Source organism: Populus alba, chromosome 1, assembly GCF_005239225.2.
Source record: "Populus alba chromosome 1, ASM523922v2, whole genome shotgun sequence".
Taxonomy (NCBI): domain Eukaryota; kingdom Viridiplantae; phylum Streptophyta; class Magnoliopsida; order Malpighiales; family Salicaceae; genus Populus; species Populus alba.
In genome coordinates, this window is record NC_133284.1 from 4,407,591 (window position 1) to 4,429,964 (window position 22,374).

The window sequence follows — 22,374 nt, forward strand, 5'->3', positions numbered from 1 at the left end:
TTATAATTGTAAAGAGAACAATAGATGTTGTACCTTCATTTAACAAAATGTTTTATGTTCACCATACTTCAGAAACTAAAGCAAGTAGATGGAGATTATATTCATAGATTAAGAAACCTGTTGTACAAGAGTGTACAAGAAATTCTGGTGCCAGGCACCCACATCAAGTTGAAAGGATCTTTCTAAGCTTATTTTATTTTATTTTATTTTTTTCTTGATCAATGGGTATTTTGTCCATTCTCAACACCTAAACCATACAGCACACCAGCATACTTTTCCAAGGAGCCGCTAAAGAAATTCTCTTTCAACTTCCTGAATGTACAAGCTGTAAGCAAACTATCTGAACCTGCTTGATGGCATATCCCAACTCTTTCCACTTCTAACAACTCTGCAAGCTTGTTCAACCCTCCATGAAGACTATTGCAAAACTTCATCAAATGCTTGATATCATAAAGAGTTGGAAAGTACATGTTGATCAAATTAAAGAACCCTGCTTGTGTATCCGGTAAATTCTGGCAAGTCAACAGCTTAAGCAAGTACCCAAAATCATAACCACTATGAAATGTCACCCAGTACACGTTATCATTCAACACAATCCCAGACGACATCAAGAGCTCACCAAATCTGACAGCATCAATACCGTTTTCATTGTTCTTCTTAAAGTCAATCCCGCTCTGCCGCAAAAGTTCAATCGAATCATTTGCAAAAACATCCTCGTTCACGTTGAACTCACGGAAATTAAACTGCCAAATGCAATACTTATCCGTGCCACAAGTTGGTAAATTCCCTTGTTCATCTGAAAAGGTAAGACCCAATTGAATCAACTTCAACATATCCACATTATCCTTCAAAGTCTGGTAATGATAGTCATTACTATTCTTAAAATTACCCACCGGGCGCAACACAATGCCCGGAAACTCCGTGTCCATGGCAATATAAGGGAAATCATCAACTATTTCACGGATATGCGCGAATTCTTCTTCGAGATTGTCATTCCACACCTCACGAATTAGAATAGAATCACCTTTTAGCAACAACGACATCACAAAATCAAACACAACAAAATTGCTTAATCCCAAATGCCTAATCAAACTAAACATTCAAAAACAGCACCGGACCCTAAAAAACCCATCAATCACCCAGCATATAAAACCAAATCTGCAACAAATTTCAAAAACAACAAACCCATATCAGCTTCGAACCCTAGATGCCCATGAACAACAAAATAACAAGTAAAGAAAGCATATATAGAGATATAAACAAATCAATGAATAGTAAAAAGAAGAAGAAGAAAATGGAGAGAGAGAAACAGGGAGATGGAATCTGACCTGGAATAAAATAGATTTGAAGGATCTGATAAGAGATCTTCTGGAGAGAGAGAAACAAACATTAAGAGAGAGAGAGAGAGGAACATGAGCAAACGAAGAAAAAGTTGTTACTATAAAAAAGAAGAAGATAGGTAAAGGGATATTTTTCAATACAGTAATTTTGTCTTTTGTCTGTTTGTTTTTTCTTATTTTCTTGTCTTTGATTTTGTATTTTTTTTTTTAAGAAAAAAAAAGTTATTGTTAATGTTTTTCTTCCTTTTTCTTTTTTTTTTCTTTTTTTATTTATGGTTATAGACAGTTTTGAGGGAAAGAAGGCTTCCTTTACTTTTTTTTACTTCTTTTTTTTGTTTGTTTTTTGTTTTTTTTTTAAAAAATTATTTTTTTTAATTTTAAATTAATATTTTTTTGATGTTTTTTAATTTAATATTAAAAATAATTTTTTTAAATAAAAAAAATATTATTTTAATCTATTTCCAAATAAAAATATTTTTAAAAAAATTATAATTATATCCTGTGTGAACAAAAAGGAAAAATAAGGATCCAGTCCGTGAGGAATCAGATTTTTTTATCTGAGCTGGAGCCCATATTTATTAATATTCCATTTTCAGTGCTATTTTAGTGTTTTTTTAGAATTAATTTTATTTTTTTCATAAAATACAACAATAAAAAATAAGCTTCTGTCGTCTTAGTTAATTCCTCAGTGTTTTTTCTTTCATTATAAATAATGTGTGTTTTTTAAAATTTGGCTGACGCAACTTGATTGACAGGTGATTAATTAAAAAGAATCATTGTAACCACGAAAAGTTTCAATTTCAAGAGAATCTGTTGGAGCACGAAAAAAGTTTTCCCGTAAAGAGTTCACGATTGTTCGAGAACATGAGTCCGACGTTAACAGTTTTGTCAGTACCATCAACGTTGCTTTTGCTCACCAGGGAAAAGCGTGATTTGAAAATCCTAAACAACTCAGTCATAAAAATTAGAAATATGCTCAAACCTAACAATTTCTCAAACAAGCAAAGCCTACCAACAATAATTATCTTATAACTACACTCGACCTTTCAACTATAAAATCTTGTTTTAATTTATAATATGCTCAAGAATATTAATATCTTAACCTCACAATGCCAAAACAATTATATATATATATATAATAATCGAAATATTAATTATCACAATGTCGAAACTATTGAGCCAATGACCATGACATGCACATGATCGGATCAGAGTCTCGTAATAATATTTCAACCTCATATTTGCTTGACATATATCAATCCACTCCATAAATAAAACTCATAGTTTATCATATATTAATTTTAAAAACTAACAAATACTCACGGCCATATTAAGTTGTAATGAATGTGGCCCATATATACTCCATGTCTATGGGTGGACGTTTTAGTGTGTTTGATATTGTGGTAGCTTTTATGATTGTGATTTGAAAAAAATTATTTTATAAAAAATATTTTTAATTGAGGTTGGTTTGGTAAATATATGTTTGGTTAAAACTATAGTTAAAATTGAGGTTGAACAAAATGTTGTTTTAAGTGTTTGGCTAAGAATGCTTTTTCAAATTGAGGTTATAAAATAACTAAAAATATATATATATAACTATCAATATATATATATATATATATATATATATATATATATATATAGTTTTTAATTTACATATTGTCGATTTAACTACTATTATTACATCATAAAATAAACAATACTTTATATAAAATATTTTTTTATTGTTCCATTAAACTATCTATAATTCTATCACGTACAAAATCTATCCGACAAGGACTATTGTTTTCTATGGTTTTTTGAGTGTGCAACAACATCAGGTAAAATATTATCGAAACAAAATTGGGATTGCGATCAAATTCTGCAAATGTTTATCATCATGCGACCTTTTTCTAATGTAATTAAATAGTGTCATTGATTAATGTTAAACACTAGTTTTTTTTTTTTTAATAAAACACAATATCTAAGAATTTTTTTTGGATTTTTTTATTTTACTAGGTCAGATCGGTCTAATGCATTTAGGTTTGGGTCAAACCCAGTCCAGTCATGAACAGTGGAGACACTCTCCACTGTTCACATGCAACGTGAACAATGGAGAGTGAATTAATTCACTCTCCACTGCTCACTTTGAAGAACAATGGAGAGTGTCTCCAGAAGAAGGAGAAGGAGAAGAGGTAGGAAAAGAGCAGCGTGACGATGCTGGATTGAGGGACGGTGGAAACTATGGAGACTGGTGGTGAAAGGGAGTTGATTCACTCTCCATTGCTCACTTTGAAGAACAATGGAGAGTGTCTCCAGATGAAGGAGAAGGAGAAGGGGAAGGGGAAGAGCAACGCGACGATGATGGACTAAGGGACGGTGGAAACGACGGAGACTAGTGGTGAAAAGGAGTTGATTCACTCTCCATTGCTCACTTTGAAGAACAATGGAGAGTGTCTCCAGACGAAGGAGAAGGGGAAGGGGAAGAGCAACGCGACGATGATGGACTAAGGGACGGTGGAAACGACGGAGACTAGTGGTGAAAAGGAGTTGATTCACTCTCCATTGCTCACTTTGAAGAACAATGGAGAGTGTCTCCAGACGAAGGAGAAGGGGAAGGGGAAGGGAAAGAGCAACGTGACGATGATGGACTGAGGGACGGTGGAAACAACGGAGACCGGTGGTGAAAGGGAGCTGCTCTCCATTGATGGACGGCGATCCTTCTTTCCTCTATTTTTGCTCTTCTCCCTCTCTCTTTTTGGCCGTGCCTCTATCCACAGTTTGCAACACAATGTGGAATTGCTTTTTGTTAGCCTGCGGTTTAAACACAAATAGTAATGGGTCCCATAAATAGAAAACTATGTTCCCAGTATAACCAAGCAATTTGTTTTTGTGATTTGCTCCAAACACAGAAATAGTCACAAAAACAAATACTCTTATACTCCTTTACGAGTGGATGTTTAGGAATATAATTTGAGGCTAGTGTGATGAGTCAACGCGCCAAAATTAACATGCTATATTTTTTGAAAAGTCAATCCAATTAAGGCTTGGTTTGGCTATGCATTTAAAATTCCATTTTAAAGGAATTAAAAAGATTAACTTGATATGTTTTTCAATTGTTTATCCAAACAACCCACTAGCAGAATACTCTTGTTGTTTTTCTTTCTTCCTTGTTATGATTTACAATATATAGTGGAGTCAGGTTCTATACATTAAGATGAACTTGTTTCTGGATCTAGTCCCAAACACCAATTATTGTCATAGCACAATCGAAACTCTTCCACCTAAATACCAGCCAGACAAAATGGGAATCGAAACTGAGTCTAATGCCTTGTTTGTTTCAAGTGAATTCCAGGAATTCAGTTTCCTCATTTTCCCATGTTTGGCAACCATAAAGTTAGTCAAAGGAAAGTTAATTCCTTAACTTTCCGGTCAACAAGGAAATTACTTTCACCCGCAGGAAAGTGTTTTCCTTTCCTTATCAAAAGGAAAACACTTTCCTTTATTGATAAAACACATCTTCTCCTGGTCTCAGCACTCTAAACATCTCCTGCAAGGCCTTCCGCTTATCCACCACATTTTCGAAACCACCTGCAAATTTTGACAAGAAATTACTTCCCATTGCTACAGATAATTCAAGCACAACTAAGGATTCAGATTGCATTGGAGCCAACTTTTTCAGACAGGAGAAATGCCAAATCCCACTTCCACAACACAGGTCCAGCACACAGTGGTGTGCGCACACAGTCTTTCATTTTCGGTGTCCCAATATCATTCTCTTTTTTTTCTTACAAGAAAAAAACGAAAGAAAGAAAACACGTTAATTACCCAATCGAAGATACGGCCATAGGTTTCCAGATACGATGCTGACCCAAACTCAACAAATCATTCAACTGTGCAGAACAAAAAAGGGGGGGTGCAGTTGAAGAGCATCTGGCGTTCGTTAGCTCAACGATTGGATGGGTATGGGAAGGTGTCGTCGACAAGGTGAAGATTTGTAACCAAAACTTTGCTGCAGCCGAAGTGATGCTATGACACCCTAGCTCTGTTTTTATCTTCTCAAACTTTGTAGTCAATAAAGACACCAAAGACTAATAAAATAAGTTATATATAAATATAGGATATAATAAAAAAATTTATTATTATATTTTTTAGATTTTATTTTTTTATTGTAAGTGATTAAATATTTATATTAAATATTATATATATATTAGATAAACTTGAAAAAAAAATTCATTAATAAATTATTTTCCAGTTTATTTTCCATAACACAAACAAACACTGGAAAGTGTTTTCCAGTTCATTTTCTATAGCACTACCAAACATCAGAAAATACTTTCTGAAATTCACTTTCCCCGGAATTCACTTTCCAAAAGGAATTCACTTTTCCTGCAAACAAACGGAGCCTGTTGGAAAAAACAAAAAAGCAAGCCTACTTACCAACTCCAACGTGCCCCACTGCCGCCACTAAGAAATATTGCTTCAGCTGGCTCATTACTTTACTCCCTGAATTCCTCCAGAGAAGGTAGGGGTACTCTCGATTGATCCTTCAATTCAAGATCAATTAACTCGAGAAAAAGAGGACAAAATATGTTGACTTGATGATTTATTTTCAGTGCATGCACATATACATATAGTGTAGGACAGAATGATACACAGAATTTACCTTATATTTGATCCCACCAATATAGCTATTATTTGATAAAAGAAAAGGATGGATGGAGTACTGTTTTTACTCCAGAAACATTTCTGGTTGATGCATTCATTTAGCTACGCACTCGGAGAGATTTGTGCACCTGCAGCCGAGTCTATTGGTCTACAAAAGCTTTAAATGATACAAGTTTGAACCATTTAGGTTGAATTATTATTTCCCAGTACCGAAGGCACTGTAAAAGGCATTTGTCCCTCCTGCACTTGTGTATGGGTCAAGAATCATCAATGGAAGATGAAGCAGTAAAACGCAAGAACCTGTGCTTTGAAAAACGTCGGTATCATTCACTGAATGTTGTATAATTATTCAAGAACATTATATAAACTGTGCGAGATTTCTATAAATCACATTAAAAAAAGGCATTCTGAGATTAAAAGTTGCCAGTCATCATCATCTGTCACCTCTGCATAAGCTATTAGTTCATAGATTACATGTACAATGAATGCATGCATGTATATGGAACTGTAATTATCAAATTGACGACACAAGGAACAAGGCAAAATATAGAAATCCTGACATGAAAAAAGATTCAGAAAGAGAGGAAAAGCCACATGTTCTTGTATTAAAAAGCTAATTTATCTCACCCACACTTGTCCCTTCTTAAGGTTTTCTTTACACGGTTCCTCCTATGATTTTGAAATGTTCAACTTTATCAAAAACAGTATAAACTCTATTCCAAGCCATAAAAAGCTCTCATTTTCTATAGAACCACAGATGAAATCGCCAGTTAGCCTGGTCTAGCATTGCAAACAACACCCCCATCGCAGGCTCACAGTTTCCTTGTTGATTCCTTGCTTCTGATCCCTCTTTCAGTGTTGGTCACTAGCATGGTACTGTATGTGGAACCATTGTCGTATGTAATGTGTATTGATGCATTGCAGAAGTTGTGGCATATGCCTTTCATGCATGATCTGCTTCATCCATACTGGGAAAATAGGTTTTCTAGCTAGCTACTTCATCAAAAGAAGAACCAAAGCTGAATCGTTTATCATGAAGAACAAATTCGGTTCTAGCAGGGTTCTTTCAAATGCCTAACACTACCAGAAAATAGACAAATACAATAAAAATACCAACAAAATATTTCCAATGATAGAGATTGCAATAAATTTTACCAATAGAATATTCCCTCACTATATCCATTGATAAACATTGATGGAAATATTCTATTGGTATATACTAAGAGAATTACAGGAGGAAAAAAAAAAAAAAAAGCTAAAAAGTTTGATAGCATGTTATTTATACAGACAACATTACCGAATTATATTAATTCATCTGTAAATCCATTTGTAATATTTAAGTTATAACTCTTAAGATTGTGTTTACTTGTTTTATAACTTTTTTCCATTGAAGTTTGTTGTATAAATGCTTAATTTGTACATGTTATAGTTTGTTTAAGATTTTATAAAATTGTATTTGTTTGTAAATTAATGAAATTCATTTTGAATTTGTGACTTAGGTGTTTTGTGATGAAATAAATAATGACTTATTTAACGGGTCCGTTTTATATTTTGTTAATTTTATTGTTGAGTTGAAATTTTCGGTAAAGTATATAAATATGAATTTATGAAGATAATTGATAATGAATTAAGGCCCCATTTGTTTGTTGGAAAATAGTTTCCTTTTGGAAAGTGAATTATTTTCTTATGTTTGGTAGTGTAATGAAAAATAAGTTGGAAAACACTTTCCAGTGTTTAGTTATATCATGGAAAATGAGCTGGAAAATAACTTATTAATATTTTATTTTTTCAAGTTTATTAAAATAATAAGGAACAAATCTTACAAATTAAAAAGTTGAATGAGAATGAAATTGAAAAAAAATATATAATTTCATAAATTATATCAAATAAAATAATAATAATCAAAATAATAGAGATCGAATCTAAAAAAAAAAAAAAGATGAAGAAATTAAAATAATAATAATTAACATTTCATAAATTATTTCAAATAAAATAAGTAACAATCAAAAGAATGATGATCAAATTTGATACATATAAAAAATTTCAATAAAAAAATGATAAAGAAAAAGCAAATAACAATTATAAAAATGATGGACCAAAATTAATATAAAAATTAAATTTTAAGAAATGAAATTGAAAAATAAATATTCAAAACAAAATATATATAGCAATCAAAAGTTTGAGAATCAAATTTGTTATAATCAGTAAATAATATGACATTTCTAAATTTTTCATAATTTCCGGAAAGTGTTTTCCGCCCAAATTTTCCAGGAAAACACTTTCCTGAAAACCAAGCCAAATTTTCCTTTGACTGAAAAGTGTTTTCCATTGACCAACTTTTCTAATGACAAACAAACACAAGAGAGTTTGGAAAGTGGTTTCCTGTAAAGTGAATTCCGGGAAACAAACATAGCTATTAAAATAAATTGAATAAGTTTGAGTTAAGCTAATGTTTACAAATTTATTTAGTTAACGTAATTAATTAATACATGTTGTCATCAATATTCTATATATGTTTGATATAAGCAATGGATGATTGTTTATGGATGTATTAAGATTCACTCAAAGGGTTGCACATGATAGATTATTGCAATAAGATTCAGGATTTTATTAATTATACATTATCCAATCCAAAAAATATTAGTGGATATTTTTGTTGTTGTTGATGTTGAGAAGTTAAATGATGTTTGGAGAATCAACCGACATACACAAGTCGATGAAGATGATGATAACGACAAAATCAACATAGAATATTGTGATGGAGATGATGATGATGAAATTGAAGAAGAAGAAGACAATTTTGATTAATTTGCATAACATGAATGTGTAATGTTATAAAATATAATGTAATATTTCAGAAAGAATTAACTTTAATGTAATGACAATGACATTAATTTATTATTAAATTACAAGGAATCATTTATTTTATGTGATTTTATTATTATACACATAATTGGTACTATGTGTTGTGTGTGCTGCTATGATCGTAAGAATCTGAAAGATAGATAGATAAGAAACACAAATACAATATGGCAACGGAAATTGTTTTACATTGATGAAAATAAATCCGTCGGTATATTCTAGAGAGCATTGGAATCATTCCCTTCTCCTTGGCACTATTTATTGTGTTAATTATAGAAGGTATCATTGACCAATTAATTCCGTCGATATATTCCAAATCTCTCATTTTTCAACTGCATTGTTTATGTTGTCAACATACAGGATCACTGATGAAATTAAATCCATTGATATTTCCTCAAGAGCTCTGAATTTGTTCACTTTTCAATTACACTTTTAATTATTTTTTTTTGCATACGGAATCATGGACAGATTGAAAAGTAGTTGATGATATTTGAGGGGTTTCTAAATTTTTTTTATTAAATTAAATATTACAAACAGAATCACTAACGGACTGAAAAGTCATTAGTGATATTTGAGGGGTTTTTGAAAATTTTTGATTAAATAAAATTTTGAATAAAATATTACAGATCACCGATGATATTTGAGGAATCACCAATGAATAGAATGAGAGTATAAATACCGACATAAAATTTCATGAGGAAATCTAAAAATTCTGGTAGTGTAATAAAACTAAGAACGCATATCTTGGTTTAAATTCAGCAATAAGAAATAATCGTTTACTGGTGTAAGTAATATATTAGTTACTTAAGTGAATTTTTAATTGTTCATTGATTGTCATAATCAAAGATTCCAGAACATCACTTGATTCACTTCTTAATTAATTAGTCAACAACTAGTTGCATGTTCATTAACACATAGCCAACCAACTAAGCATTATTTTGCTTTGTTTTTACTCTCCAGTACTGCTAGCAGCAACAGGAAGTATGTTGCTTAAATTTATTCATCGAAGAAATACACTGATGCATAGAAAATTCAGAACGTTAAACAAAGCTACTAGAGGGAAACATTTTATTTTGTCTTCTATAAGCTACTTAACTGGTAGATTCAGAAGAGATTAAGATATTGGAGTCATGCCAACTGTTGTTGACGAATGTTAGCATGGTTGGCTAATTAATCTATATATAGATCAGATCTGTAACAATATCAAGGCAGGCACAGAGTCTAACAAGAATCTAATAGAGTGAACTTGGAAGAGTGCAGCTCAATTGGTCAGTTTTAAATTTACTCTGTAAAAATTACCAGTTCGAGTCTAACAAACATTAGAGCTATCGGAGGTTTATATAGTCGTTAACTTTAGAGTCCATGGGATTAGTTGAGGTATGCACAAGTTGATCCAGACATCCATATTAATAATAATAAAAAAAAAGCAGCTCACAGAGTGGTCTAATCTTCTCAATAATTGAGTGAAGACATTGAGTATAAGAAATCCAAGTGACAGACAGGAAATCAGTGATTCATTGTTTCATGATAAAGCCTCTTTTTCTAAGTTTTTCCACACAGGCCTTCTTGCAATGCCCACCGTCCACTTCCAAAGGCTACAAACCTCCCATCTCCAGCAGTTCCAACCACCAGCTTCATCTCTCTCTCTCTCTCTCTCTCCATTTCTAGGGATTCTCCAAGTCAACTTCTTTTCTCTATTTCTGCTCTAGATATATCAGTTATCCCACTTCCTTCAAAGCATAGAGAAGCAATCGCAAATTTCGAGTATTTAGCCTCTAATTAGTTTGCACTTACTATATAGTATAATATTTATATAGCCGTTTGACTGTTTTTGCTAATTTAGCTAGAGTTATGGACAATGAAGAGGTTCCATCAGCTCCTTCAACCCCAGCAACACCAGGGACTCCTGGTGCTCCTCTCTTTGGTGGGTTTAAGGGGGAGAGAGGCGTTCACGGTAGAAAATCTCTTTTGAGAAGTTGCAAGTGTTTCGGTGTTGAAGAATGGGCTATGGAAGAAGGAAGATTACCTCCTGTCTCTTGCTCATTGCCCCCTCCTCCTGTCTCACTCGCTAGAAAGGTGAGAATGTGTGTGTAGATGACTCTCCATGATAGTTCCAATATTAATCAAGAAAAATGTAATTGAACCGATGTTCCATTTAGTGTTAATTATTCATATGATACTGATGCAAGAACATGCAGTTGGGAGCTGAATTCATGGGCACTCTTATACTGATCTTCGCTGGGACGGCCACGGCCATTGTTAACCAAAAAACACAAGGTTCAGAGACTCTCATCGGCCTTGCTGCCTCTACTGGACTAGCTGCGATGATCGTTATATTATCAACCGGCCACATCTCTGGAGCTCATCTCAACCCATCCATCACCATTGCATTTGCTGCCTTGAAACACTTTCCATGGAAACATGTAGAAGAAAACACACTCTTGATTTGATGTTTTACGTCCTTAATTCAGCAGATTTTGGATTAATATTAACGTGGCTTTCTTTTGAACAGGTGCCGATGTATATTGGGGCACAAGTATTGGCATCACTGTGTGCTGCATTTGCTTTGAAGGTGATATTTCACCCTATGATGGGTGGGGGAGTCACGGTTCCTTCAGGGGGACATGGTCAAGCTTTTGCTTTGGAGTTCATTATTAGCTTTATCCTCATGTTTGTTGTCACTGCTGTGGCCACCGACACAAGAGCTGTAAGTACTTTCTAACTCATCTCGAGTTTGCAAATCCTTTTCCACTAAACATTTCGAATGACACAACAAATAGCAGTTTTCAGATTTATAAATTCTTTTCTTACAATGAAAGATTATCTGATTATGGATTGTTTTAAGTATAATTATTAAACTTGAGCGTGTCTAAGAGGTCAGATCCCGAGTTAATCTAGTAAAATTTTAAAAAATATGTTTAAAATTTTAATATTCTAAACAGAAAAATTAAGAAAAAAATCTATATATATCCCACTAACATTGAAAAGTTAACAATTCATGTGAATGTAGATGATAAAAAAATTTAAAAAATTAAATATTCATAAATTAAATTTATATTTTTTTATTTGATAAAAAAATATAAAAAATAAAATAATTAAATCTCATCCAAGTTACTACGTTAGGTTATTCAAGTTTTGGGTTAACCTAAGTTTGATTGGATGAATTACAAACTTAAGTTTTGCATATTAAAACCCGGAAAAAACCCCAAGTTGCCCGGGATTTAGATCAACAAGGCGGGTTTCATAATTATATTGGTCGGTAGAAATAGTTCATCAGAAGCATTATATATCAACCCCCCCTGTAAATTTTCCAAGAAGTCAAAAAATATTCTCCTTCGCAAATAGAAAGACAAGTGTCAAATAAGATGGTTGGCACCCTGCAACCCCTCATCTTCCCATGAATAAATAATACCAATAGTAACATTGATTAATAGAACCAATAGCCCTAGAATGGATCAAGATCAATTTTATATTTATCTACAGGAATAAAAATGCACACTGATTTATCACTTTCTTCTCTCCCTGTCTCCCACGTAAATGTGTATCTTAAATTGTTTTCTTTTCCTTGTCCAATATTGTATATCATACAAAAAGCACAGCACTAATACAATGGTAATGTGGGATGGATCAAGCATGCATAAAATATCCTATCCATAATAGTTCACAAGAAGAATAGCAACCCCCCTTCCCCAACGTTTTATAGAATCACAATTGCACACAACACATTGAAATTGATACATAAATTGATGAGCTTGGCAGGGGTGACAAGATTTATGGCCATGTGCAGGTGGGGGAGCTGGCGGGAATCGCGGTAGGGGCTACTGTCATGCTCAACATCCTCATAGCCGGGTATGCCTCTACTAAACTCTTCAATTATTTTTGTACTATTGATCTGATTTGGGAATTGGGGGAGTCCAAAAACTAACAGTGAGAAAAAAGCAGTGAGGTCAAAACACTGCAAAGATGAATATTTAAGCACTGTTGTTAGGCAACAACTTGAAGATTTATGAAATAGAACGAATCCAAGAAAGCTATTGAGTCAAAATATTCCAGTTCAGGTATAGACAAATCCTTCCATGTAAGCTGATGCGAGAGACATGACAATTAGCATAATTTTTTGTGGTTCATAACCTCTGAAGATCGTTCCCATTTGTCAAAATTGAAAATGATCTATGATTCTTCTTCTCCATGTTTGTGAAAGTTTGTGTCAAATAAAATATTAAAAATATAAAGATAGCAAAAGAAAAAAGATTCTCTGTTTTCCTGTGCATAAAGTGGTTAATTGTAAATGGAGCATTTCTTTTATTCATTTAAATTTTATGCCAAAGGAAAAAATACTACATAAATCAAAACATCTAAACATCATTAGAATACTGGACTGTCTTCTTTTACTCGTGCAGGGAAACAACAGGGGCATCAATGAACCCAGTCAGAACATTAGGGCCAGCCATAGCTGCAAATAACTATAAAGCCATATGGGTTTACCTCACTGCTCCGATCCTAGGGGCATTGTGTGGAGCAGGAACTTACTCTGCTGTCAAGCTGCCTGAGGAAGATGGTGATACTAACGAAAAAACATCACCTACAAGGAGCTTCAGGAGCTGATTATTCAACATGATCAACAAACCTGCACAAATAATCCCAAAATGCTGTTAGATATAGGGCAGATGAAGAAAACGAGATGAGGCTACTGCACATTGCATTTTGGTGGGTCTATACAAAAAATTAAGATGAAATGTGAATATGTTGGCTTTTACCAATGTATATGAAGAAATTACTTTGCGGTGCTAGCTATCTCAGATGGAAGTGATATAACGTTGTCTTGAAATACATGAGGAGACTAAATTGGGCACACACTTGAGATGGAGAGGTTAAATGAGAAGGATGGTTATTGCCATTATTTAACCTAGACAAAAAGAAAGAGTTTGCCCTTTGCCTACAAGTATGACAACAAATTCTGTAATAAAATGGGCTAAGAAACACAACTTGAGGGCTTGAAGACAGGTCGTTTCATTTTCTCTGCTTTCTGATTTTCCTTTTCCATACTAGTTATCCAATGCCCATATCATATTGCTACCTAGCCAATCTTCTTTGTTATATTTCTACCACCCTCCTTAGGCCTCCAAATAATGTCTTCCAACAGAAAATGTTAGGAAGGTGCTCTAAAACTACTCCTTTTCCTCTCTTCCTTACTAAAACCACCTTCTGCCTCCTTAACTTCTAATGACACAATTTCTTGAATATTGGTTTTTAATCTTTATACCCCAAGAGACTTCTTATCTAAAAATACTTATCAACAACAAAACAATGCTCCTTGAAGCTCCCATGAACAGAACAGGGAGAAAAGGAAAGTTGATCTTCAACATCAATACATCATCTGGGATCATGGCACTGAGCCAGGTTCAATAACAGTAACATGCCTGTTCTAAACTATTCGATTAATACATCCGGACATTTTGAATATTTTTTTTATGATATAATCATGCTATCAAAATTCCGTTGAATAACTGAAAGAAGTGGCACACCGCTAGGGATAGAAATTTTTGCCTCCAAAGCACTTAGATTTACTGCATCATGGAACTCCACCCTAATGCTTAACCAAACAACATACATTCATTAATATAACCACTTATAATTTCTTTCAGCTATGATCAAGGTTTCTAAACATATAGAGCCCGAAAGAAAACTTAACTCCATATCACCAGCCATAATTAAGTGAGCACAGTGGAAACCCTACAGCACTGTCCATTTTATAATGTGACATTTCTTTTGTAGTGACCAATATAATTTCTTTATTTGGAAGTCGAAATATAAAAATTCATCAGACACAGAAAAGAAAATTTTGCGTGGGAGGCGTGCATTTAAATTGAACACCATCAGACTCTTGTGCCACAAACCCTGAAGCTCACAATCTACATTTATCACGCAGACAGCAACTTGTCTGTTGTTCAAGTATTTCATTAGGTCACAAAAATTATGAAAGATGTACAGTACCAGATACATGCAAGCCAATTAAGACAATTCTATGCAATCAGGCAACTAGCCACACCAATATCTCGAAGGCTCATATCTCAATCCATATGTAACAAGGCTAACAATTTTCTGTCTTTCCATAAACATGAGAATCACTAACCATAACACACAGTGATTCGGCATTCCTCTTTCCCTCATTTTTTTTTTTTTATGAATCCTCTTTTCCAGTAGAAGTAGATATACACAAAAAGTTGAAAAAACAATTTAACTCTCGATTTGACGCCAGAAGATTAAAAAGGACAACGCTACTTTATTCAAGAGAGCCACTTTTGCTTCTCAGAACTTTCCAGTAATCACAATCACTTAGAGTTCACCAAGATAGCAGTAAACCCAATATAAAAGCATAAAGAAAGGTGCTAACGCTAGCTTCTATTTATGTCAACGTGGAATATAGCAATACATTCGTGAATCCTAATGTCATAAGAAAAAACAATAAGATTTAAAATTTTGAGGTGCAAGATAGGAAAACTGACCTCAAGCAATCCTCCTGTCTTCTCCCTAAAACAAATAATTCAAAACCCAAATCTTTGCTTTCTTTTTCTTCACTTTCTCAGCAACCAAAAATGTTTTCCTTTCCCCCTTCAAAATCTAAACCAACAAAACCAATTTTCTACCCAAAGAAAAAACCCCATAAGCAATTCAGCCGCAATTGGCCATCAAATGGGCAAAACCCTCCGGGTCTGACCCGACCCCGAATCGGATCCATCGGAGTTTTTACTTTTAAGCATGGAGAGAGCTGCCGCAGCAATCAATACGCCAATGACATCGGCTACAGCGTCCTTTGCAGAGGCTCCAGCGGAGGGAAAGAGGCCAATTTGGTCAGCTGCCTCCTTGGCGGCGCCGGCGAAGAGGGAGAGAATAGCACCGACCCGAATAGAGTGGCGCTTGAGAAATGGATAGCGGGTGAGCGAGGCTAGCTTGGAGAAAAGGAGGGTTAGAGAGAGACAAAAGAGGACATGGTATAGCTTATCTGGGGCTAGCCATGGGTCTTCATTGCTGTCGCCCATTTTGTAAGTTCTCGGGTTGGCTTTGAAAGAATGGGAAAGAAATGGTGATATATTTGAACCCCTTCTCATTTTATAGCCATGAGTGACTTTAATTTTCTCACTATCATTATTTTTTCCAACCAATTAGTAATTTGCAATTTCTCAAAATTGGTTGGTTGTAATTATTCTGAATACCTATCTTATACTTGTTAAATATAAAAATAATTGTATGTATCATGAAATATTAAAACTATATTTTACCTTATTTATAATGTACTATATTCTATTTTTTTCATAATGTATTATTTTACTTGTGTGGGTGTTCATGTGTTTTAGATTGATTGAGGTCTTAAATAGATTTTAAGTATGTATATGAAACCGAGTTAATAATTTGGTAAGTAAATTATTAAGTGGTGTTATTAAACTTATCTCAGTTATTTAGAGTAGATTTTAAATCGAACCGAATGAACATTGATTTAGTTAAACTTAATTTAATTTTTTATTTTTTTTCAAAACATCATAATTTTAATGATGATATGAATCAACCTATCCAACCATTAACCCATGGCTTAAGCTAGAACAAGTTTAAAAGGCATAGCCTCAAGCTTGTTCCGACTTTTTGTCGTGCAAGATTATTACACCACGAGAATGCTCCCATCTCTTGTTAAAATACGGGGATAGGGAACTCCGTAGACTGCAGATGAGTTTTGGATGACTTGATGGGGAAATGTCATAAAACACCACAGCCACCACCACCTGTGGAGACGCCGCCGCCAGGAATGTGGTGTCGCATCTTTTCATAATCTGGTCTTTGATATTTTTGACGAGTAACTTTAGTGTTGACTGTTGAACCATTGATATTAAAAACACTGTTCACAAAAAAAATAACAGCCTATCCCATGACGATGCTGCAGCACATTTATAGTAAAAGGACACGAGATGAGGATTGCGCAGCAACACGTAGAACTTGTTAAGATTAGAACCGAACATTTGCCTCATGGCAACAGAAAACTCACAGCACCAAAGCTCGAGGCCTACATGTAAAACAGAACTAAATTTGTGTACTCTGCCTACACTGTTTGCATGCTTAAAATTCTCTCTATCCATCCACAAACACAATATTACACGCACTATTTCTTCTCTGTCCTAGACTAGATCAAGCTATTTTCTTATCTTTTCTGAGTTGGATGCTCAAATGCAATCTCAAATGATGTCACAAGGTAAGCTCAACCATCATCTTCATGAATAACAGACATAATGAACCACGGCTATCTGGTAACCCTAGTTGATCCAAGGCTGTGCACCAGGTCTGTGAAAGTAAATGTCAATATAATTTCTCAGTTTCAGAGAGATCAATCTCATCATTTTCGTCTGTAAGAACTTTGTATTGACCTATAAAAGGATATCATTAATGCTACAGGGTGATAATACAAAGCATTAACTACTAGGGATGTCAATATAGACTTGGACAAAAAATACAACCTTCCTTGATCCAATTTAGAGCAAAAAAAAATTAAAAAATAGGGTTGTCTCCCCACAAGCAACTTCCAAGCATGTACACGATGAAATTCTTACTTGGTCACCCAGTAAAGAAAAATAAGAAAAGTGCATACGGAAGCAACCAGGGAAAGTATGATGGAATCCATGGACTTTCTCCTCTTTATTGCTGACAGAATTTGATTTACCTGCAAAGTTAAGTTGAAGCTTGTCAATCATTGCAAGTACATACATGGAAGTGTATATGAAAGTTGAAGTAATGGAAAATAGATCACAGAAATTATAGCAGAACAATGGCTAAGAAACTAGAAGGGAGTTGAAGTTGGAACAAGATAATTGGGTTTAGAGTTCATCTAAAACCTGAACAGATTCATAAAAAAAAAAAAAAAAAAAAAAAAAAAAACAACGAAATTCCTTCAAAATAAACCTAGTAGCCTATTTATACTTGGTTAAAATCATAACCTCTAACTATATGTCACATGCTAATCACATGACAGCTAAGACTCTTAAATTAAATGGGAAAACCAAAACTATAAGGAAATTACTAAAAAGCTCCTGCATCAGTTAACCAATCGCCTTAAAGGGATGCCATCTTGTTTATTCTAGCATGCTAATGGAGATACCTGTCCGTTACAAAAGATGCCGTCAAAAGAATTTTTTTTAACAGTTGCTTATTTGGCAGCTTTATTCAGCAACGGTAAAGGGATGTTAGAAAAAATTATTAATACTTCTTGGATGGTTAGGATTCCTTAGGCGACTAGGTTTTCTTGGATGGTATAGGATCTATTATAAATACATACTATGCAACTCTATTTCGACATAGTAAAAAATAAAAGCTCCTCGCTCTTGTGAATATAGACACATTGCCGAATCAAGTTAAATCTTGTGTTCTTTCTGGTTTCTCTCCTATTGCAATATTCATCGATAATTGCTACAGGTTTTTCACAACACAACCTATTATCAAGCATCTCAACTTGTTTTACACCATTTATGGGCTATAGAATGCAAAAAAGAAACAAGCCTGTTTAAGGTTTCCTTTAAGAGATTCAAGACATAGCTTCACTCAGTGATCAAGAAATATTTAAAAGATTATTAGTCACTTGAGCTAAATTTTGCATACCGTTGGGAGGCGGCTGCTAACATTACTCAGCTTTGAATTAATTCCTCCAAAAGTTGAACGTTGAAGAACAAGCGAACCAAGAGTTGCTTGAGCTTGTGAAATCACATTATCCATCTGCAGAACCAGAGCATCAGGAACAAGGAACTTTAACAAAAAGCACAAGTTGGAAAAAGCACAAGCATGGTCGAAATTTCCTGCTTCAGATTTTATTTTTATTTTTTGCATAAAAACACTGTAGATTGCATATGCATGTTGACATGGAATATGAAAATTAGAGAAATTGTATAGCAAGCACTTAAAGTGCTTGGGACGGCATGAAAGGGAAACCATACAACAGCTCCAAACATAGTCTGAATGTTTCAATGTTTCTATGATTTTAAATGTATTATGCCAAGTGTTTCATTGCAATAGAAAAGGAGATGTTTAATAGATTGAGGATGTGGAAGTCCACACACCCATATAAATTTGTGATAACACAAACACATTACCACAAAAAGAAAAGCCCATTGGCATGTACCTGACCGGTATTTCGGCTAATGGATGCATGCTCTCTAAGGAGAGCTTGGTCTGCAGAACCAATACCGTCTTCCAAATCTAATCTTGTTCGATCAAACTCTCTAAAATCCTCCAGAAGCAGAGCATGTTCTTGCTTAGCCCTCATGCCAGAACGGAGACGATGAAACTCCTGCACTTAAATCATGTGTAATTCCAAGTTAGTTAAAGTGAATATAATCCACTGACAGATTACACATTTCCCTGTTGTGTGTTTTTTTTTTTTTTTTTGGGAGGGGGGGGGGGCATTTGGTTTAAGGAGTAGAAGCCAGAAAAGAAGAAGTTAAGTGGGAATTAAGAAAGAAGATTGCCATTATCATCGATTTTTTTTAGTTTTTCATCCATCAATTTCAAATCCAAAGCAAGAAAAGCATAATGACAAAGGCATTATGTTTCTGTTTATTCCAGCAAAGGTGAAATGGACTACGATTGTTCAATTGGAAACCAAATAATTCATCAACTTATTAACAGGTTTGTGCATGTGAGCATGGGAGCAATAGCCGAAACAATAAATCCATCATTGGTGCCCAAATTCAAAACTATTTGTCAAACATGTCAGCTTATTAACATTGCCATGTGAAAACCTGAAAAATTCCAAGTTATCTCCATCAGTAACAAACTAACATCATACCTCCTTTTGCAGGTATTCTTGGTTTTCCTAACGAGCTATAAAGCCTGATTGTTTCATTTGTAGTGAAATTAAACAATAAAAAGAAACCCATCATGAGAAAAAAGAAAAAAGAAGCAATAGAATTGGTCTCAGCTTCAAGAGATGTTTGCCTCTTGCAGGGTCAACTTAAATAAACTCAAGATATTTGAGGACCATAAGCAAAAGCTCACAGATTGACTGCAAGGCCACTGTACCTGAGTAAGATCTTGAAGAATTTCCTGATGCCGAGTCAAGGTGTGAGAAACCATTTCTGATCCTCCAGATGATACCCATGCTTGCATCTGTGAATTTACTTGCTGGAGCTGTTTTAATAGTCGGTCTATCCCCGATTCAGGATCATTCTCTGCAGAATCAACTTTTGTAGAACCCTTTGAGGATGCCAGTTTACGATATGAGTTCATCTGCTCATCTAACTGAGCTTCGAGTTTCCTCGCCTGCAATAATATCTCAGAATATCATTTACAAAGAGATCCAAAACTTTAGCACGCAAGAATTAATATCAAGCAGAAAGTATACGAAAAGAACATGGATTATTAACAAACAAACTTGTAAGGCAACCATGATAACTCCCTGTATGATGACATGAAAGGATGTTAGGAAAGATAACTAGGGCTCCTTAAGTTTTTAGTTCAGTTATACTTTGAGCTCTCTAGCAACTTTGTTCCTGAGGTTTAAGTACTGTTATGGAACTTCATTCACGAGGTTTAAGTACTGTTGTGGTTTGACCATCAGGAATGTTGTTAAATGCAGACATGATCATTTCTAGTTTAAGAAGTAATACTATAGATTTAAAACTACCCTTATGAAGAAGTCATACATATATGTTATTCAGCACTGGACCTGAGAGGTTTAACTAATCTATTTTCATCCCTGAAAAAAAATCATTTGAATAAAACTAATCTCATTATTGAACCATCACTTGACATTGAATAGATAAATTCATAGATTTCTTGATGTTCTCAACCATCCAAACAGAAAGAAACTCAAATCTCCAAAACCCATGGCATGATATGAGCATCACCAATGACAAAGTTCAAGCTATCCATAGCAGGGTCTTCAAGACTTCAGGAAACTCAAGACAAACAGCCTCAATGCATCATCACCCCTAAAGCAATATCCCTAGTTCCCTCGAAGTAATTCCATCCATCATTCAAGACGATGAGCATCCATTTCAGAACATGAATCCTACTTAGCATCATTTGAAGACGTCTAAATATAATTGAAACTAACCAATCCTCTCGACAACAGATCAACGTGTTCCAGAACATATCCAGTTGGCCTTATACATTCACATATATTCCAGCCCCGCGTTACCCTTCTCCCAAAACAAAATCAACTCCATGGTATGAATTCTCATTCAAAACCAGTTGGTTTCAATCAGCTCGAAAAATCTTTCATTCCATTCAATTGTAGATCCAAACTAGACGATTTCTAAGACAATCAATGTGAAACCAGATCCTTTACTCTTCATCTACGCAAGATCACATGGTACCCCTCTATCACGTTTTAGCATATGCATCCTGTCAACATTCTCTCATTTTCATTTTTTTCGGCCCCTTCTACAGCAAGACCATAATGACCTTGCTGAATTTCTTCTGGCGTCTAGTATAGCTTAAAAAGCAAGCAAATTCTACACATATACATAATAATTCTCAACCGAAAGTATGAAAATAGCGCAATTAAAACAAAAAAATAATCGAAACTTTCGATTCAAATCTCTAAAACAGAAAAAAGAAATCAGGAACCCAAACAGAAGAAGCAATCAGAAAGAGAAAGAAATGATGAAGCAACCTGTTTTCGTAAAGCGTCCCATGAAGAAGTAGCAGTCACTTCCATTGCAGATCTCTCTCAAAATTCGTTTCAATTTCCTTCTCTGTTATTTAATTATGATCGTAAATGATGATTTTGAGAAAGGAATTTGTGGAATTAATGATTGGTAGTAAGGATATGGGTTCGCTCGATCGATCGATTAGAAATAATAAGAAGATGAGATTGGGGTTTGTTTGGAGACAAAGACTGGTCGTCTACCGCTCGCTCGCTGTGTCTCGACGGCAATTTCGTGTGAGACTTCTATTTTTTTATGGAGTGTTTGGAAGTCTGACATACAGTGTTTTTTTTTTTTTTTAATTATTTTTTGTTTTAAATTATATTTTTTATTTATAAAAAATAAATTTTAAAAATAAAAAAATACATTATTTTAACTTTGGTGGCATTTAGAATTATTTTCACCTCTTGAATTATTTTAGAAAATCATCTTACAAACTTCTCAAAATCCCATATTCCATGAGCCATACAACAAAAACACTTTATAAATATTCAAGTTGTTAATTAATGATGTTAGTTAATATTTTATTATTTTTAAATACCAAGTTTATATTAAAACTCACTAGCAGATTTGATGGGATCTTATAAATTATTTTGAGAAAATCATCTTACAAATCTCCTAAAATTCTGTCCTCAAATAATTTTTATTTTAAAATTATAATCAATAATTAATTAATGATATCCATTATTTTCTTATTATCTTCTAAAACCAAATCTTTATCTATATTCCTCCAGCATGATTGGTGCAATCTTAAAATTATCTTCACCTCAAATATTATTTCAGGAAATTATCTTGCAAACCTCTCATATTTTCATCTTCGAATAAACCTTACAACAAAAACA

At 34.0% G+C, this 22,374-nt stretch overlaps 4 protein-coding genes across 4 annotated transcripts; 1 reads left to right on the plus strand and 3 right to left on the minus strand.

Annotated features, from left to right (window-relative positions):
- Nucleotides 1-1,483, minus strand: LOC118034036 (probable CCR4-associated factor 1 homolog 6). The gene is made up of 2 exons (XM_035039191.2): nt 1,329-1,483; nt 1-1,158 (listed from the first exon to the last, which is right to left on the minus strand). Exon 2 carries the CDS (start codon nt 1,098-1,100, stop codon nt 219-221), a length of 882 nt encoding a protein of 293 aa, XP_034895082.1. The 5' UTR covers nt 1,101-1,158; nt 1,329-1,483; the 3' UTR covers nt 1-218.
- Nucleotides 1,484-10,359: 8,876 nt separating this feature from the next.
- LOC118034030 (aquaporin NIP6-1) lies at nt 10,360-13,643 on the plus strand. Its single transcript, XM_035039186.2, has 5 exons — nt 10,360-10,925; nt 11,048-11,272; nt 11,362-11,556; nt 12,637-12,698; nt 13,250-13,643. The coding sequence occupies exons 1-5, from the start codon at nt 10,701-10,703 to the stop codon at nt 13,452-13,454; spliced, it is 912 nt and encodes a 303-aa protein (XP_034895077.1). The 5' UTR covers nt 10,360-10,700; the 3' UTR covers nt 13,455-13,643.
- LOC118034032 (uncharacterized) lies at nt 12,390-15,942 on the minus strand. Its single transcript, XM_035039187.2, has 2 exons — nt 15,356-15,942; nt 12,390-13,476 (listed from the first exon to the last, which is right to left on the minus strand). Exon 1 carries the CDS (start codon nt 15,887-15,889, stop codon nt 15,539-15,541), a length of 351 nt encoding a protein of 116 aa, XP_034895078.1. The 5' UTR covers nt 15,890-15,942; the 3' UTR covers nt 12,390-13,476; nt 15,356-15,538.
- A 1,236-nt stretch (nt 15,943-17,178) lies between these two features.
- Nucleotides 17,179-21,789, minus strand: LOC118034066 (Golgi SNAP receptor complex member 1-1). Its single transcript, XM_035039240.2, has 5 exons — nt 21,499-21,789; nt 19,902-20,141; nt 19,003-19,170; nt 18,486-18,599; nt 17,179-17,553 (listed from the first exon to the last, which is right to left on the minus strand). The coding sequence occupies exons 1-5, from the start codon at nt 21,541-21,543 to the stop codon at nt 17,440-17,442; spliced, it is 681 nt and encodes a 226-aa protein (XP_034895131.1). The 5' UTR covers nt 21,544-21,789; the 3' UTR covers nt 17,179-17,439.
- Between the last annotated feature and the right edge of the window lie 585 nt (nt 21,790-22,374).

Coding starts and splice junctions, on each gene's coding strand:
- LOC118034036 (XM_035039191.2), bottom strand. CDS start 1,100: ATGTTTAGTTTGATTAGGCATTTGGGATTAAGCAATTTTGTTGTGTTT.
- LOC118034066 (XM_035039240.2), bottom strand. CDS start 21,543: ATGGAAGTGACTGCTACTTCTTCATGGGACGCTTTACGAAAACAG. Junction 20,142..21,498: donor GGGACGCTTTACGAAAACAG/GTTGCTTCATCA, acceptor ATATTATTGCAG/GCGAGGAAACTCGAAGCTCA. Junction 17,554..18,485: donor TTAGCAGCCGCCTCCCAACG/GTATGCAAAATT, acceptor TTAACTTTGCAG/GTAAATCAAATTCTGTCAGC.
- LOC118034032 (XM_035039187.2), bottom strand. CDS start 15,889: ATGGGCGACAGCAATGAAGACCCATGGCTAGCCCCAGATAAGCTATAC.
- LOC118034030 (XM_035039186.2), top strand. CDS start 10,701: ATGGACAATGAAGAGGTTCCATCAGCTCCTTCAACCCCAGCAACACCA. Junction 11,557..12,636: donor TGGCCACCGACACAAGAGCT/GTAAGTACTTTC, acceptor GGCCATGTGCAG/GTGGGGGAGCTGGCGGGAAT. Junction 12,699..13,249: donor CTCAACATCCTCATAGCCGG/GTATGCCTCTAC, acceptor TTACTCGTGCAG/GGAAACAACAGGGGCATCAA.